This window comes from Salvelinus alpinus, chromosome 2 (genome assembly GCF_045679555.1).
Source record: "Salvelinus alpinus chromosome 2, SLU_Salpinus.1, whole genome shotgun sequence".
Taxonomy (NCBI): domain Eukaryota; kingdom Metazoa; phylum Chordata; class Actinopteri; order Salmoniformes; family Salmonidae; genus Salvelinus; species Salvelinus alpinus.
Genome location: NC_092087.1, coordinates 128,063,094 through 128,081,441, shown reverse-complemented (window position 1 = coordinate 128,081,441; position 18,348 = coordinate 128,063,094). Strand labels below are relative to the sequence as shown.

General features: G+C 42.2%; 1 protein-coding gene across 1 annotated transcript in view; it reads right to left on the bottom strand.

Moving 5' to 3' along the window:
- Positions 1-17,085: 17,085 nt before the first annotated feature.
- Positions 17,086-18,348, bottom strand: part of LOC139568717 (voltage-dependent calcium channel gamma-5 subunit-like) — a 28,868-nt gene continuing 27,605 nt past the window's right edge. The window contains exons 5-6 of the mRNA XM_071390750.1: positions 17,972-18,117; positions 17,086-17,467 (exon numbers count right to left, since the gene is read on the bottom strand). Coding sequence (XP_071246851.1) covers positions 17,195-17,467; positions 17,972-18,117 — 419 coding nt within the window. The 3' untranslated portion in view covers positions 17,086-17,194. The remainder of the gene's footprint in view (positions 17,468-17,971; positions 18,118-18,348) is intronic.

Genomic DNA, 18,348 nt, shown 5'->3' with positions numbered 1-18,348 from the left:
TGTATCTTTCTGATGCCGACTCGAGACCCATCATTGTCGTCTCTCATTGGTTAGCTGAATAGAAGGTGTGGTCTTGGTAGAAGATGTTGCGCTCTTTGGCAAATTAATTCATTTGAGTAGCGAAAGCAATTCCCACATCGAAAAACACCATTCCATTCTTGGGGGTGGAAAACGTCAAGAAACGTGCAAGTTTATGAAATTCGACTTGTGGAGGAATCAACGACTTCTGCGATGTGAACTTTGAGGAATTAAATCCATGAGAAGCGTGGAACATTTCCGGCATCTTTTATTTCAGCTCATGAAACATGGCACCAAAACTTTACATGTTGCGTTCATATTTTTCTTCGGTGTAGAAATGGTCAGAAAATGACCATAATTTCACAAAAAAATGTCAGATTAATTCACAAAAAAGTACTGATAATTCACGCCTGAATTTAAGCTTGTCATCAAACCTCCAACTCCCATTTACTGGAATTGTAGCCTGCAGACTTTAGACCACTTTTGAAAGTTACATCCATTTTAACTGTAATTTCAAATGGTTGAACAGCCCCTTTAAGGTCCGGGCTTTAGCTGGTTCAGCTGTGGTCCACGCAGAGCGTTTCCCTTTCACAGACACACAGAGAGAGAACCTGCTGGGCTTGGCTAGCTCGCTGCCGTTTCTGTCCCACCCCTTTGAAAGAAAGCCCCCAGCCGCACTCTGATTCACTTCCTCTGTGTGTGTGTGTGTGTGTGTGTGTGTGTGTGTGTGTGTGAGAGAGAGAGAAATGGGCCACTTGAAGGGGTTGAATCATATACTGAACTGGTCCAGTGAATGAGAGTGGAGACATCCTCTGTGGGGAGACATTACAGTGTTGTTTAGATAGGAAATGAAGGTACTCAGGGTTGTTTAGATAGGAAATGAAGGTACTCAGGGTTGTTTAGATAGGAAATGAAGGTACTCAGGGTTGTTTAGATAGGAAATGAAGGTACTCAGGGTTGTTTAGATAGGAAATGAAGGTACTCAGGGTTGTTTAGATAGGAAATGAAGGTACTCAGGGTTGTTTAGATAGGACATGAAGGTACTCCGGGTTGGGTTGTTTTCTCATTGTAAGTATGTTAGTGGGTTTATCTAAGTATGACTATAGTTTTGGATCATAGAGCAGCAGAGAAAGCCTTCTGGTTTGTGTTAGTTCGTCACTTTCCTCTTAATAGCTAACTTTTTATTGCACAGAGGGAAAGACAAAGAGCAGAAAATACACACATGTAATGTGTGAGACAAAGAAGAGGGAAATTGAGAAACTGATGTTTTTGCCTAGTGTCAATGAAGACACATTTCCTTCATATATGTGTTGCACGTTGCAGCAAAATGTTATTTTCATTACTTCTAGTCTGTGGCATCTTGAACTCCCACAGACAGCAATATTAAAGACGACACCCTCCAAGGGGATTATGCTGGTCGGCAATGAGCTTGAACTGAAATGGCACGGATGCCATCTGTCTCAATGGTAGGCCTCCTTGGTATTAGTATGACTTGTTGCATACAAATGTATAGCGCATTGGAAAAGTATTCAGACCACTTCACTTTTTCCACATTTTGTTGCGATACAGCTTTATTCTAAAATTGATTAAATTCCCCTCATTCATCTACACACAATACCCCATAATGACAAAAGAAAATGTTATTTTATTTTATTTACATAAGTATTCAGACTCTTTGCTATGAGACTCAAAATTGAGCTCAGGTGCATCCTGTTTCCATTGATCATCCTTGAGATGTTCCTACAATGTGCTTGGAGTCCACCTGTGGTCAATTCAATTGGACATGATTTGGAAAGGCACACACCTGCATTTATAAGGTCCCACAGTTGACAGTGCATGTCAGAGCAAAAACCAAGCCATGAGGTCGAAGAATTGTCTGTAGAGCTCAGAGACAGGATTGTGTCGAGGCACAGATCTGGGGAAGGGTATGAAGAAATGTCTGCAGCTTTGAAGGTCCACCAAGAACAAAGTGGCCTCCATCATTCTTAAATGGAAGAAGTTTGGAACCACCAAGACTCTACCTAGAGCTGGCCGCCTGGCCAAACTGAGCAATCAGAGGAGAAGGGCCTTGGTCAGGGAGGTAACCAAGAACCCAATGGTCACTCTGACAGAGCTCTAGAGTTCCTCTGTAAAGATGGGAGAACCTTCCAGAAGGACAACCATCTCTGCAGCACTCCTACCAATCAGGATTTTATGGTAGAGTGGCCAGACAGAAGCCACTTCTCAGTAAAAGACACATGACAGGAGTTTGCAAAAAGGCACCTAAAGGACTCTCAGACCATGTGAAACAAGATTCTCTGGTCTGATGAAACCAAGATTGAACTCTTTGACCTGAATGCTGGAGGAAACCAGGTACCGCTCATCATCTGGCCAATACCATCCCTATGGTGAAGCATGGTGGTGGCAGCTTCCTGTTGTGTGGATGTTTTTCAGGGGCAGGGAAACTAGTCAGGATCAAGGGAAAGATGAACGGAGCAAAGTACAGAGAGAGATCCTTGATGAAAACCTGCTCCAGAGTGCTCAGGATCTCAGACTGGGGGCGAAAGTTCACCTTCCAACAGGACAACGACCCTAAGCACACAGCCAAGACAATGCAGGAGTGGTTTCGGGATGGGGAGCGTATACCAGCTAAACTGCTTACTGACTGTACACTGTAACGTTACTGCATGATTGTAGTGGGTTTACTGACTCGTTAGTTCTCTGAATGTTCTGGAGTGGCCCCGCCAGAGCCTGGACTTGAACCCGATCAAACATCTCTGGAGAGACCTGAAGATAGTTGTGCAGCGACGCTCCCCATCCAACCTGACAGAGCTTGAGAGGATCTGCAGTGAAGAATGGGAGAATCTCCCCAAATACAGTTGTGCTAAGCTTGTAGCATCATACCCAAGAAGACTCAAGGCTGTAATCGCTGCCAAAGGTGCTTCAACAAAGTACAGAGTAAAGGGTCAGAATACTATTTTGATTCCAGGTAGAACGCTTTTGGGTTCCATGTATAGTAGAACCCTACAGAGGGTTCTAGATGGAACCCAAAATGATTATTCCTGGAGCCAAAAAGGGTTTTACATGGAACCAAAAATAGCTATCCAATGGGGACAGCTGAATAACCTTTTTTAAGAGTGTAGGGAATAGGGTGCCATTCAGGTCTAGTATGGTCCTGGGTATAGAGATGGCTTCCCCCTATGATGTCAGAGGAGATAGTGAGTTTAGGATCTTTTGAAGGGAAACTTCACCACTTTTTAACCTCCTATTTGTTAAATGTGGTGAAGTGCCTCTCGACTATTGACATAAAACCACGCAGGAAAGATTACCCTCGGTGGGGGACTGCCTTCAAAAAAATCCTGCTACAGAGAGAATCAGTGATGTGCTATTTCAGCATTTTCCATACTCAGTCCTGAGATACACATTTCGTTTTTTTTGCCATAGCACTACACCGTGGATTCAAATAACAAACTTTTCCATCAAGCTTTGATTATTTGAATCAGCTGTGTTGTTCGAGGGCAAAAACCATAACGTGCAACCCTTGAGGTCCCCGGAACCAAGTTTGGGAAACGCTGTCCTATTTAGTCGTAGTTTTTTGGAGGTTTGAAGACTGGAAGTGGTTGAAGTGGGAGCCTGATTTTCAAAGGGCTGAGTCTCCACTCCCCCGAGTTTAATCAGCTTGAGTCCTGTAGAGGTACACCAATGATTAAAAGCAAGATGCTCTTTTTAAATACTTCAAGCAGGCACCCAAGCTGTTATACCTTGATACAAATGAGCTTTTTGATAATTGCCAGGGCAACAGACAGGGAAGACGCACGGATGAACGCACGCACACACACAAAAACAAACATAAAAATGAATTTACCAGGAAGGCCATATGCAAAGGGTAATCCTTTAGGGCTTAAATAAGTATTCAAGCACTTGTGACTTTGTTCACAACATTCTATATACATCAAGTTTTTCTCTTAATTCCCTCAGTTGTATTACACACTATAAGACTGATATAGAATTTCATTATCAATGTTTATAATTTTCAATTATTCTAATGTGTCTGCAACCCAGAATTTGTAAAGTTCTGGTTTAAATGAAACAGACAAAATTCCCAGCTCACAATTTACATTTAAGTCATTTAGCAGACGCTCTTATCCAGAACCCAGTTTTATTCACGAGAGCTCTACCGTTCATGTACAAAGATATTCCTTTTATAACATACTTCTAACCTACGCACACACATGCACACTAACATTAGGAGAGCTATCTTCTTCTCCAGAATTCTCACCACAGTTTCTCACTACCCAGCTGACAGTTCCAGTCCCCCCCCCAGATAAAGGAAACCTGGAGGGGTGTTCCCTGTCCTATCTTATCTTCCCAGAGTTATAGCCGGGTCGGTTCAACCATAGTTGAATTGTTTCTAGGTGTTTTCTTAGGCACACACATACATTCCTCTCTTCCCCAGTCCAACCTAGTTGGACCTATGTTTAATATTTTTAATTACTCCTTATCCATGCTACATAACCTCTAATCCCTAACGGTTAAGTTTCCGGGTACTATTATTTTATAATTTATCTTAAACCTTATAAATTATTTTATCAAAGACACAGGACATGAATTGTATTCCAATGTTCTAACAAAGCAGGAGGCATCGCTCGACCAGTAGAAGTCTCTCTGTGCATTTCAGCTAAGGATACACAGGCTCATGATTCACCCAGGCGATTTGGAGAGCGATATCATTTGCCCTTGTTCTGATGTGCGTCATGTTGGCGACAGGGCAGTACTCTGAAACTATTATGATCTCTCTATGTCTGTCTCTCCCCCTGTCTCTCTCTCTCTCGCTCTCTAATAAGAGAACGAAATGAAACAGAGGAATAGAAAAACAAACGAAACAGATCAAACCGTTTTCATCCAAGCTCCCAAGGGATGAGAGGGAACGGCTAACCTGATACAACATTATTATTTTGTAGCTGTGGTTTGTGCCATTTCATTCTGTGGCACAAAGTGTGTGTCTGTGCGGATTAGGAGTACTATCGTTTATATCATAAGTGAGTGCTATTTGGTTGATGTTGTCATTTCCTTTGGACTGTTTTGGAATAATGAAATGAGGCAGTCTATCATTTCACAATTCCCAAATTAGTCAATTGTTATGTACGCACCATTTTAATTTGTTTTCAGTGAGTCACTTCGTAATACACTTAACCTACCGACTGGTGTATTTAAATTTAAAAAATCATATCCCAAAGGTAGTTTATTCAATTCTTCAAATTTTTCACAACTTTGTCAAGCAACCTGTTCTTAACAAATCTTTATAATTGTTTAGGATTTCTGTATCAATATGGACTTGAAAAAAACACCTTCTGGTCCTCCGTGGGAATCAAACCCACAACCCTGGAGTTGCAAGTGCCGTGTTCTAGCAACTGAGCCACGCGAGAGACATGGGGTCATTTTAACAAGTGACAATAAGCGATCAGGGCTTTCACCTGGATTAACCTGGTCAGTCTATATTAGCGTTTCCCATAATGAACAAAATTGCCGAGGATATATGCTTAGTTGGAGTCAAACAGCTCATAAAGGTCTCAGTGGTATGAATACTTGGTAGAACTGTAAAACAAATACCTGCCACCCTCTGAATGTACTGTACACATAGTGCCGTATTTGTGTGTATTATCTGAAAAATAGTTATTCTACTGAAAATGTTATACACTGCTCAAAAAAATTAAGGGAACACTTAAACAACACAATGTAACTCCAAGTCAATCACACTTCTGTGAAATCAAACTGTCCACTTAGGACGCAACACTGACAATAAATTTCACATGCTGTTGTGCAAATGGAATAGACAAAAGGTGGAAATTATAGGCAATTAGCAAGACACCCCCAATAAAGGAGTGGTTCTGCAGGTGGTGACCACAGACCACTTCTCAGTTCCTATGCTTCCTGGCTGATGTTTTGGTCACTTTTGAATGCTGGCGGTGCTTTCACTCTAGTGGTAGCATGAGACGGAGTCTACAACCCACACAAGTGGCTCAGGTAGTGCAGCTCATCCAGGATGGCACATCAATGCGAGCTGTGGCAAGAAGGTTTGCTGTGTCTGTCAGCGTAGTGTCCAGAGCATGGAGGCGCTACCAGGAGACAGGCCAGTACATCAGGAGACGTGGAGGAGGCCGTAGGAGGGCAACAACCCAGCAGCAGGACCGCTACCTCCGCCTTTGTGCAAGGAGGAGCACTGCCAGAGCCCTGCAAAATGACCTCCAGCAGGCCACAAATGTGACCACCGCTGTTGTATAAATACCAAAATTCCTCCAATATCCTCCAATATTCTATATGTGCAACTTGTTACGATATTGTTTCACTAGAAGCGATGCTAATGCTGGCTGTGGGGTAAGTAAATAAAGAAAACAAAGGCATGTTTTTGGTCAATGTCTCTCAGGATCACCTTTTTAAGTCAATTGAATCACTTTTTTGCCAGTAAAATGAACTACTTCAAATGTTGGTGTACTGCCCCCTTAGTGGCAGTCTTCTTTACCATTAAATATGACAGGTTCATATTTACTTCAAATTGATCACTGACAGGGATGTAAACAAATATGTGCCCAAAATGGGGGAAATAGGGTGCCATTCAGGTCTATTTTGTGTGTATGGAACATTTCTGGGATCTTTTATTTTAGCTCATGAAACATGGGACCAACACTTTACATGTTGCATTTATCTTTTTATTCAGTATAGTACTAATGTAGAGTGTTCTTTACAAAAAGGTTCACATTACAAAAAGGAAAAATGTGTATTTTCATTTGACATATGCTAGTTTGTTTTATTTTGCTAAAATAAGTCTGTTTGGGTCATGCTTTGCTATGATTGTTGATTTCTCCAATAGTTTCTTCTTGGGGTCAAAATTATCCTAATTGGTAATAGATGCATGTCAAATATGTTGAGAGCTTGATGGTTAATCAACCTTACCCTCTTTCACCATGGGCCCATTACTGGAAGTTCTTACATTCAAGTATGTAGCTTAAGTTAGCCTGTAACATATAGTCTCAGGGTCTTCACGTACAGTGTGGTTATGTAAGGCTGAGGAAGAAGGCATCCGGGGCCATAGTAATCATAATAGTCCTGAGGTCTATCTCAACCTTATTTATCTTGTCTCATCGCTGCAACTCCTCAACGGGACCAGGAGAGGCGAAGGTGGAGTCATGCGTCCTCAGAAACATGACCGGCCTAACCTCGCTCCTGAACACCCGCCAGCTTAACCCGGAAGCCAGCCGCACCAATTTGTCAGAGGAAACACTGTTCAACTGGCGACCGGAGTCAGCCTGCAGGCACCCAGCTCGCCACAAGGAGTCGCTAGAGTGCCATGAGCCAAGTAAATCCCCCCCCCGGCCAAACCCTCCCCTAAACCGGACGACACTGGGCCAATTGTGCGCCGTCCTATGGGACTCCCAACCAAGTCCGGTTGTGGCACAGCCCGGGAATGAACCCGGGTCTCTAGTAACGTCTCTAGCGCCTTAGAGGCCTCCCGTGCGGCGCAGAGTTCTATCTCAGGATTCCTGATCAACAGCTGGCTTGAGTCCCATGGCTCCAACTCCATAGGGCGTTGTAGAGTTGAATAATGCATCCGCCCTCTCCTTTAGCCATCCCTCTCTCTCCCTATCTTCCCTGATCCCCCCCCCTCCTTCTCATTCCCTCGGCAGACCTGTTAGCTCACCTCGGTAGACTGTTTTGAGACCTGTCAGCTCACCTGTGCCTCCTGGTGATGTTGAGAAAGTAAACAGAAAACTGATCACCATCTATACCAGATGGGCAGCCACGGTGGCGCTGACAGAGGGCCACGATGTCCCTACGGTGAAGCTGACAGGTGTGTGTATAGGGTCGTCACATTGATGATTACTGTGGGGGATTTTTTCTGTGTGTGTGTGTGTTTGTGTATGCATATCAGGTTTATGCTAAACATGTTTCAACATTAGAGTTTAGTGTGAGTATCCTCTGACCTTCTGTTCTGTTCCCCTGTCACCCAGAGGCGAGGACTGAGGCGTCCCAGATGAAGACTGGGACTCAGCTGAGTGACATAAAACTTTAATACTCATACTCACAACTCATTGTAATAATCACTCAGTTGAAAGGTTATTTCACCCAAGATTAATGTTTTTTCATCCGTGGTCCACAGTTGATATGTTTCGGACAAATACTCGATTGTCTTTGTTGAGACTGTTTTTTTGTTGTTTAACATGGTAAGTATAGAATGCAGCTCTGACTTGTGTCTTTCTATAACCAACACTAGATGGCAGTGTAGTACAGAGGCACAGTGCCACAGCTCCCCATCTTCTGCATGTCTGTACTGAAGTCATGATTTGGATCGCTTTGTTTATTCACACAGGTCATATCCCAAATGACACTTTATTCCCTACATAGTGCACTACTTTTGACTTGCTCCGGTCAAAGGTAGTGCACTATGTAGGGAATAAAGTGCCATTTGGGACACACCCTGAATTGATGACAGAGGGGTGGTAACACTGCAATCATCCTTATAGGGTGCATCTCAATACTCTCAATAAAGCTGACATCTCAATACACCACTTAATGTAACATTTCTGATGTTGATTCAGGAGTTAAATTCACTGTGTACATGTGAAATTAACACTAAGTGGGGTAAAATAAGCCCCAGTGCTGGTGTTAATAACGATAATTATTGTTTTACACTGTAGCGAGTAAAACAATCCTATCAAAACCACATCCATTATTATATTTCCCAGCATGCTCTACTGCAGGTTTATTAATATTTTTAGGATTGTTTTTAACATCTGTGTTTTTGCATGTACATTGATCGATTAACTATACAAAGATAAATAACATACAGTAAAAAAAGTGTTTAGTATCTTACCCCATTTTTCTCCCCAATTTCGATCGTGTCTCATCGCTGCAACTCCCCAACGGGCTCGGGAGGCGAAGGTCGAGTCGTGTGTCCCCCAAAACATGACCCGCCAAACCGCGCTTCTTAACACCCGCCTGCTTAACCCGGAAGCCAGCCGCACCAATGTGTCAGAGGAAACACTGTTCACCTAACGACGAGGTCAGCCTGCAGGCACCCGGCCCGTCACAAGGAGTCGCTAGAGCGCAATGAGCCGAGGAAAGCCCCCGCTGGCCAAACCCGGACGACGCTGGGCCAATTGTGCGCCTCCCTATGGGACTTCCGATCATGGCAAGTTGTGACACCACTGTGTTTGGACAAAACTAGATCATCAACTAGGCCAATAAGTAAGACCTTGATATATATAATGTATTATCATAGAGTATCATTTTAATGATAACATTCACCCAGGAACTCACTTGGGGAAATTCAGAGGCCTTTAAAAGGAAAGAGTTCAACAACCATGTCTCTGTCACTAACAAATACAGTTATGGGTGTTAACTCTACAATTTACTCAAAAAGAAAAGGCACCCTGGGAAATATGCAAATTAGGCTTTACAGTGTTAAAACACCCCAACAAATATTTACCGCAACATTACAAGTGTTAATTTCTTATACTGAGAAAGTGTAACAGGGTCAGCACTAAGCGAAGTGGGTCCAGTTTACTCTAAACCAAGTGTTATGTTTTACACTGTAGGTGTTGCGTATTACTCAACATTAGAGCTATGCAAACACCACAATCAAGTTCCTTTGAACACGTTAAGGGTGAAATGGGGAACACTGCAACAGAGTTAAATATTTAACACTTCCAAAAGTTTTTTTTTTTTAACACCAGTACAGTGAGACTCATTTGTTCACTGAAAATAGTGTACATTTTAAACTTGCAGAGTTGAATGTACACCATTGATTTTGCTTTGTGCATTACCTCATGCCTAAATTCAAGGTCAGAATACGCATGAAGAGAAATGTGCATGAAAAGGGAATTAAGTTCCATTTAAGTACGCGTCTCCTGGGTGCATCTCAAAACTCTCAATGAGGGGTATATCTCAACTCGTAATGAGGGGTATATCTCAACTCGTAATGAGGGGTATATCTCAACTCGTAATGAGGGGTATATCTCAACTTGTAACGAGGGGTATATATCAACTCTCAATGAGGGCTGCATCTTAATACTCTTAAAAGACATGCATCTCAATAGTCTTAATCAGGGGTGCATCTCAATACTCTTAATAAGGGGTGCATCTTAATACTCTTAAAATGGATGCATCTCAATACTCTTAATCAGGGGTGCATCTTAATACTCTTAAAATGGCTGCATCTCAATACTCTTAAAATGGATACATCTCAATACTCTTAAAATGGATACATCTCAATACTCTTAATCAGGGGTGAATCTTATTATTCTTAAAATGGATGCATCTCAATACCCTTAAAAAGGGGTATATCGCAATAGTCGAAAGGGAATTCTTCATCAATTACTAAACTAGTAAAGAACATTGGCCATGCAGTGTACAAAATATACTGTACTTCTAGACCAGTGGTTCCCTACCTTTTTTGGTTACTGAAGTTTGCTTTGCCGGAGTACCCCTGAAGTACCCCCTCATGTGCATTTTACCAGAAGGCCTATGGTCTCATGAGTCTTCTCAAGTACCCCTGTGGATAGGCCAAGTATCCCCCCAGGGTTCCTAGTACCGCTGGCTGGGAACCGCTGAACTACAGGGAGACCATGTGTAGCACATCACACAAAATCAACAGATAATCGTTACTCTTTGTATTTATTCCTCCATTTATCTTTCCTCTCTCTGTATTGTTGGGAAGGACCCGGAAGTAAGCATTTCACTGTTAGTCTACACCTGTTGTTTACGAAGCATGTGACAAATAACATTTGATTTGAGATAATCGGTCTCCTGATGTAGTGTAGTATAAAGTGGATACATTTATCTTAAGAGGAGGCAAGAAGTTCCGCCTTGAGGTACTTCAAATACAGCAGTTTTTCTTTATTTTCAACAGAGATATAATACAGTAGATTGCACATTGAACATCATGAAAATTACTCTTTGTAAAAAAAAAAAAAACGACTTCTTCTCTGACTTAAATCTTCTTTAAAATATTATGCGTATTACAACAAATGCAAAAGCTCACATTCTGAATATGCGATGCAAGAGTCAAAGCAGCTATAACCACAGGCAATACAGACATACTGCGTAGATGAATGGTTCTATGGATTACCATGGCTACAAATGAGTAGAACATCCAGAGGGTTACAACTTACACATGTAATAGTCTATATAAAAGTGATTTCAGTCCATGTACATGATTAAATATATACAGTGTTAACACAAATAGAATGAAACAAGTATTGAGAAGACTGTTCTAATCTGAAGAAACACTCAAATTTGTTTGGCAGTTTTAACGCTTGGATTTCTCCTCAAAATATATGACTTATCCTTTAAACTGAACAAAGTTATCAAGTGGAAACATGCCGTATGTAATTGATGGAGATCCAATGTAGAAATGTTGCCTGTGGAACAACCATAACACTATCAGATGTTTTAAAAGTTAGCCACACGCTTCTCAACTCCAATACCCTTCTCCTTTTCTGCTATTCCCCGCCCCCCCCCCTTTTATATAGCTAATCTTATATTTATCATGTTGAACACTGTGGGTAGAAACTTCTAGGCTGTCAATGAGACTACTGAACAAGAAAAAACACAACATTGTTCATAAATAACAATTGCTAACATCAGTCGCAACATTGAACATCGACAATAGTTGTGTCCTCTAAATTGATAATTGACTTTAAAATGTACAAAGATGGAACTATGAGGTCTTACTATGGCATAAATACTGTAGCTTAAATATATAATGCACAGTTGAAGTCGGAAGTTTACATACACTTAGGTTGGAATCATTAAAACTTGTTTTTCAACCACAAGAAATTTCTTGTTAACATACTATAGTTTTGGCAAGTCGGTTAGGACATCTACTTTGTGCATGACACAAGTAATTTTTCCAACAATTGTTTACAGACAGATTATTTCACTTATAATTAACTGTATCACAATTCCAGTGGGTCAGACGTTAACATACACCAAGTTGTTTAAAGCTTTAAATAGCTTGAGAAGCTTCTGATAGGCTAATTGACATACTTTGAGTCAATTGGAGGTGTACCTGTGGATGTATTTCAAGGCCTACCTTCAAACTCAGTGCCTCTTTGCTTGACATCATGGGAAAATCAAAAGAAATCAGCCAAGACCTCCACAATTCTTCTTCATCCTTGGGAGCAATTTCCAAACGCCTGAAGGTAACGTGTTCATCTGTACAAACAATAGTATGCAAGTATAAACACCATGGGACCACGCTCAGGAAGGAGACGCGTTTTGTTTCCTAGAGATGAACGTACTTTGGTGCGAAAAGTGCAAATCAATCCCAAAACAACAGCAAAGGACCATGTGAAGATGCTGGAAGAAACAGGTACAAAAGTATCTATATCCACAGTAAAACGAGTCCTATATCGACATAACCTGAAAGGCCGCTCAGCAAGGAAGAAGCCACTGCTCCAAAACCGCCATAAAAAAGCCAGACTATGGTTTGCAACTGCACATGGGGACAATGATCATGCTTTTAGGAGAAATGTCCTCTGGTCTGATGAATTTTTTTTGGAACTGTTTGGCCATAATGACCATCGTTATGTTTGGAGGAAAAAGGGAGACGCTTGCAAGCCGAAGAACACCATCCCACCCGTGAAGCACGGGGGTGGCAGCTTCATGTTGTGGGGGTGCTTTGCTGCAAGAGGGACTGGTGCACTTCACAAAATAGATGGCATCATGAGGAAGGGAAATTATGTGGATATATTGAAGCAACATCTCAAGACATCACTCAGGAAGTTAAAGCTTGGTCGCAAATGGATCTTCCAAATGGACAATGACCCCAAGCATACTTCCAAAGTTGTGGCAAAATGGCTTAAGGACAACAAAGTCAAGGTATTGGAGTGGCCATCACAAAGCCCTGACCTCATTCCTATAGAACATTTGTGGGCAGAACTGAAAAAGCGTTTGTGAGCAAGGAGGCCTACAAACCTGACTCAGTTACACCAGCTCTGTCAGGAGGAATGGGCCAAAATTCACCCAACTTATTCTGGGAAGCTTGTGGAAGTCTATCCGAAATGTTTGACCCAAGTTAAACAATTTAAAGGCAATGCTATCAAATACTAATTGAGTGTATGTAAACTTCTGACCCACTGGGAATCTGACCCACTGGGAATGTGATGAAAGAATTCTGCATGCAGAATTCTGCAAAAATATCCTCCGTGTACAACGTAGAACACCAAATAATGCATGCAGAGCAGAATTAGGCCGATACCCACTAATTATCAAAATCCAGAAAAGAGCCGTTAAATTCTACAACCACCTAAAAGGAAGCGATTCCCAAACCTTCCATAACAAAGCCATCACCTACAGAGAGATGAACCTGGAGAAGAGTCCCCTAAGCAAGCTGGTCCTAGGGCTCTGTTCACAAACACAAACACACCCCACAGAGCCCCAGGACAACAGCACAATTAGACCCAACCAAATCATGAGAAAACAAAAAGATAATTACTTGACACATTGGAAAGAATTAACAAAAAAACAGAGCAAACTAGAATGCTATTTGGCCCTAAACAGAGAGTATACAGTGGCAGAATACCTAACCACTGTGACTGACCCAAACCTAAGGAAAGCTTTGACTATGTACAGACTCAGTGAGCATAGCCTTGCTATTGAGAAAGGCCGCCGTAGGCAGACATGGCTCTCAAGAGAAGACAGGCTATGTGCTCACTGCCCACAAAATGAGGTGGAAACTGAGCTGCACTTCCTAACCTCCTGCCCAATGTATGACCATATTAGAGAGACATATTTCCCTCAGATTACACAGATCCACAAAGAATTCGAAAACAAATCCAATTTTGATAAACTCCCATATCTACTGGGTGAAATTCCACAGTGTGCCATCACAGCAGCAAGATTTGTGACCTGTTGCCACAAGAAAAGGGCAACCAGTGAAGAACAAACACCATTGTAAATACAACCCATATTTATGTTTATTTATTTTAACTTGTGTGCTTTAACCATTTGTACATTGTTACAACACTGCATATATATAATATGACATTTGTAATGTCTTTATTGTTTTGAAACTTCTGTATGTGTAATGTTTACTGTTCATTTGACTTTTGTATATTATCTACCTCACTTGCTTTGGCAATGTTAACACATGTTTCCCATGCCAATAAAGCCCCTTGAATTGAAATTGAAATTGAAATTGAAAGAAATAAAAGCTGAAATAAATCATTCTCTCTACTATTATTCTGACATTTCACATTCTTAAAATAAAGTGGTGATCCTAGCTGACCTAAGACAGGGAATTTTTACTAGGATTAAATGTCAGGAATTGTGAAAAACTGAGTTTAAATGTATTTGGCTAAGGTGTATGTAAACTTCCGACTTCACAACTGTATATGAAACAAGATGTATTTTCAAGTTAGTCACATTTAACACCTAAGATTTTTTTCTAACAGGGTATTTTCTTAAATCAATGTCACATTCCTAACGATACCCTATTCCCTACATAGCAAACTACTTATGGCAGGGCCCATAGGGCTCTCGTCAAAAGTAGTGCACTATATAGGGAATAGGGTGCCATTTGGGACACAACCAATAATCCAAAACCAAACAGCTTGCATCTGGCTATGTCTCTCATACTTTGTATGCATATGCAATCTGATACAAAACTTGTTTTAAATATACATTTTACATTTCCAGTGATTGACTCAATTTCCAAAGAGCAGTATTCTTGTACAGGTACACTACCGGTCAAAAGTTTTACAACATCTACTCATTCAAGGTTTTATTTTTATTTTTACTATGTTCTACAATGTAGAATAATAGTGAAGACATCAAAACTATGAAATAACACATAGAATCATGTAGTAACCAAAAAAGTGTTAATCAAATCTAAATATTTTCTAATAGCCACCCTTTGCCTTTGACAGCCTTGCACACTCTTGGCATTCTCTCAATTATGGCAAGAACCGCTCAAATAAGCAAAGAGAAATGACAGTCCTTCATTACATGAAGTTCAGTCAGTACAGAAAATTAAGAACTTTGAAAGTTTCTTCAAGTGCAGTCGCAAAAACCATCAAGCGCTATGATGAAACTAGCTCTGAGGACCGCCACAGCAATGGAAGACCCACAGTTACCTCTGCTGCAGAGGATAAGTTCATTAGAGTTACCAGCCTCATAAATTTCAGCCCAAATAAATGAACTCTGTGAAGCAAGTAACAGACACATCTCAACATCAACTGTTCAGAGGAGACTGTGTGAATCAGGCCTTCATGGTCAAATTGCTGCAAAGAAACAATTACTAAAGGACACCAATAATAAGAAGAGACTTGCTTTGGCCAAGAAACATGAGCAATGGATATTAGACCGGTGGAAATTTGTCCTTTGGTCTGGAGTCCAAATTGGAGATTTTTGGTTCCAATCGCCGTGTCTTTGTGAGACGCGGTGTTGGTGAATGGATGATCTCCGCATGTGTATTTCCCACCGTGATGCATGGAGGAGGAGGAGTGATGGTGTGGGGGTGCTTTGCTGGTGACACTGTGATTTATTTAGAATTCAAGGTACACTTAACCAGCATGGCTACCACATCATTCTGCAGCGAAACGCCATCCCATCTGGTTTGCGCTTAGTGGGACTATCATTTGTTTTTTAACAGGACAATGACCCAACATACCTCCAGGCTGTGTAAGGGCTATTTGACCAAGAAGGAGAGTGATGGAGTGCTGCATCAGATGACCTGGCCTCCACAATCCCTTGACCTCAACCAAATTGAGATGTGTTTTTTAAAAACCTTTATTTAACTAGGCAAGTCAGTTAAGAACAAATTCTTATTTTCAATGACGGCCTAGGAACAGTGGGTTAACTGCCTTGTTCAGGGGCAGAACGGCAGATTTTTACCTTGTCTGCTCGGGGATTCGCTCTAACCACTAGGCTACCTGCCGCTACCTGCCACCACTAGAATACCTACCTGCTGGTTTGGGATGAGTCGGACCACAGAGTGAAGGAAAAGCAGCCAACAAGTGCTCAGCATATGTGGGAACTCCTTCAAGACTGTTGGTGAAGATGGTTGAGAGAATGCCAAGAGTGTGCAAAGCTGTCATCAAGGCAAAGGGTGGCTACTTTGAAGAATCTGAAATATTACATATTTTGATTTGTTTAACACTTTTTTGGTTACTACATGACTCCTGATGTGTTATTTCATAGTTTTAATGTCTTCACTATTATTCTACAATGTAGAAAATTGTAAAAATAAAGAAAAACCCTTGAATGAGTAGGTGATCTAAAACTTTCGACCAGTAGCGTATATGTGCCTGGTGCAAACAGCAAAATCAGGATTAGCATATATCAACTCTGCATTCTTCATCAGCTACATTACGTTCAAACTGGCTCTCCATATCTGATGGTCTCAATGACCATCAAACCATGTTTAGAGGCTATACACACTATTCTCTTTTCTTTCTCCTTTAGCTTCATCATCCTTTTATTAGCCCCCTTTTCACTGCATTATGTACATCCTGTAATTCTGCAGGGGCTCCATTAGCTTCCTGGTTCCTTTCCATTCAAAATACAAACTTTATCTCTGTGTCTTCATTGACAGTACAACAGTGTTGAGTGTGAGGTGGACGATGAAAAAAAAGAATCAAATTGATAAAAATACTTGTAATAAACATTCTGCTCTCTGGCAGTATGATTAAACCACAGTCATAATAAAGAGAGGACAACCTTTCACTTTCAATCTCCCCGCTTATGGCATCATATTATCTGACAAGTTATACAGTTGACAGAAGTCCTATTTGGGTTACCGGGGAGATATCGGCTTATATATTGACCAAGATGGAGAACGTGCTGTATGGCGAAGGTGAACAAGGTCTGATGGAGAATCACTACTTCTACTGTACTTTGAGTAAAACCAGAGAGGGAAGGTCAGCTGTGTGGGTCGTCATCTCACAAATGTGTCAAAACTCGGGAAAACTGCACTACAAGAGGACTTCAAAATAGGCCGTCACACACGTGGAAAAAGATACGCACCCCCCCCTCTCGCAAAACGCAACCTAGGCACCTCCCCATCAGCCCCCCCCCCCCAATCGCCGCCCTCCAGACCGACCAACCTAGTCTACCACCTCAGCAACCCAGCCAGACTCTCCCTTCCTGTGGATGTGTGTGCAACCCGCTGCCCAGGCTCCAGGGCTTCACGCGGGCCTCAGCATGGGGAGGAGGACATGCGGTCGTACTCGGGACACTTGAGGAGCGCTGGGTAGTTGGAGTGGAGGGAGTGGTTCATCTGGAGCGAGGCTTCGCTGGAGATGCTGGAGGGGCTGCGGCCGCGCTGATTCCAGGTGTCCGGGTGGAGGAACTGACCAGAGTAGTCGGAGCAGTTGCTGTGGCGCGGCCCGTATAAGCCCGGGTGGGGTCTGTACATCTCCTCGGCCGTGTAGCGCTTCATGAACAGGTAGACGGACATGACGCCGGCCGTCTGGAGATACATGACAGATGCAAGGGAGCAGGATAACAGAGTATCCTCTTCAACAAACGATATCACATCTGCAGGGTTGTGTCTTTCTATCAATATGCCTAATGAAGGACAGGTAATTGTACAATCGCTGATCTGTATCAACAGACTTAAGAATGTGTGTATCATTGCGTAAAAGATTTGATCTTCATCGATCCCTAGACCCTACTCCCTATGTCAGCGTTTCCCAAACTCTCTCCTGTTTTCCCCCCCAAGGACTATACAGGTGATTCAAATAAACGACTAATCATCGAGCTTTGAGGATTTGAATCAGCTGTTGATTTCCAGCTTGAAAAACCAAAACGTGCACCCCTTGGGGTCCCGGGGACCGGGTTTGGGAAACGCTGCCCTATGTACTCTACATTGACAGCTGTAAGCAAAATGCATAGGCTCTAGGGGTAGGTTAGGCTATGGGGGTGGATTTGGGATTGGGCCTACAATGTAATGAAGAAGCAAGGAGGAAGTTACCTCAGTGAGCAGGAAGGAGATGGCAGCGAAGGCGAAGGACCAGCCGTACTGGTAGCTGAAGTAGGCCTCGTTGGTCTTGGTCCTGTTCAACATCTCATCATTAATACTGGAGATGTACAACACCAGGCCCACCACCAGAGACAGACCTAGCAGGGAGAGAGAAAGATGGGGGAGAGAGAGATGGGGAGGAGAGAGAGAGGTGGGGAGGAGAGAGAGAGATGGGGGGGAGAGAGAGAGATGGGGGGGGGGGGTGAGAGAGTAAACAAGAGAGATGGGGGAGAGAGAGAGATGGGGGAGAGAGAGAGATGGGGGAGGGAGAGAGAGAAAGCGAGAGGGAGAGCGAGAGAGTGTGTTCAAGAGAGAGACAGAGCGACAGG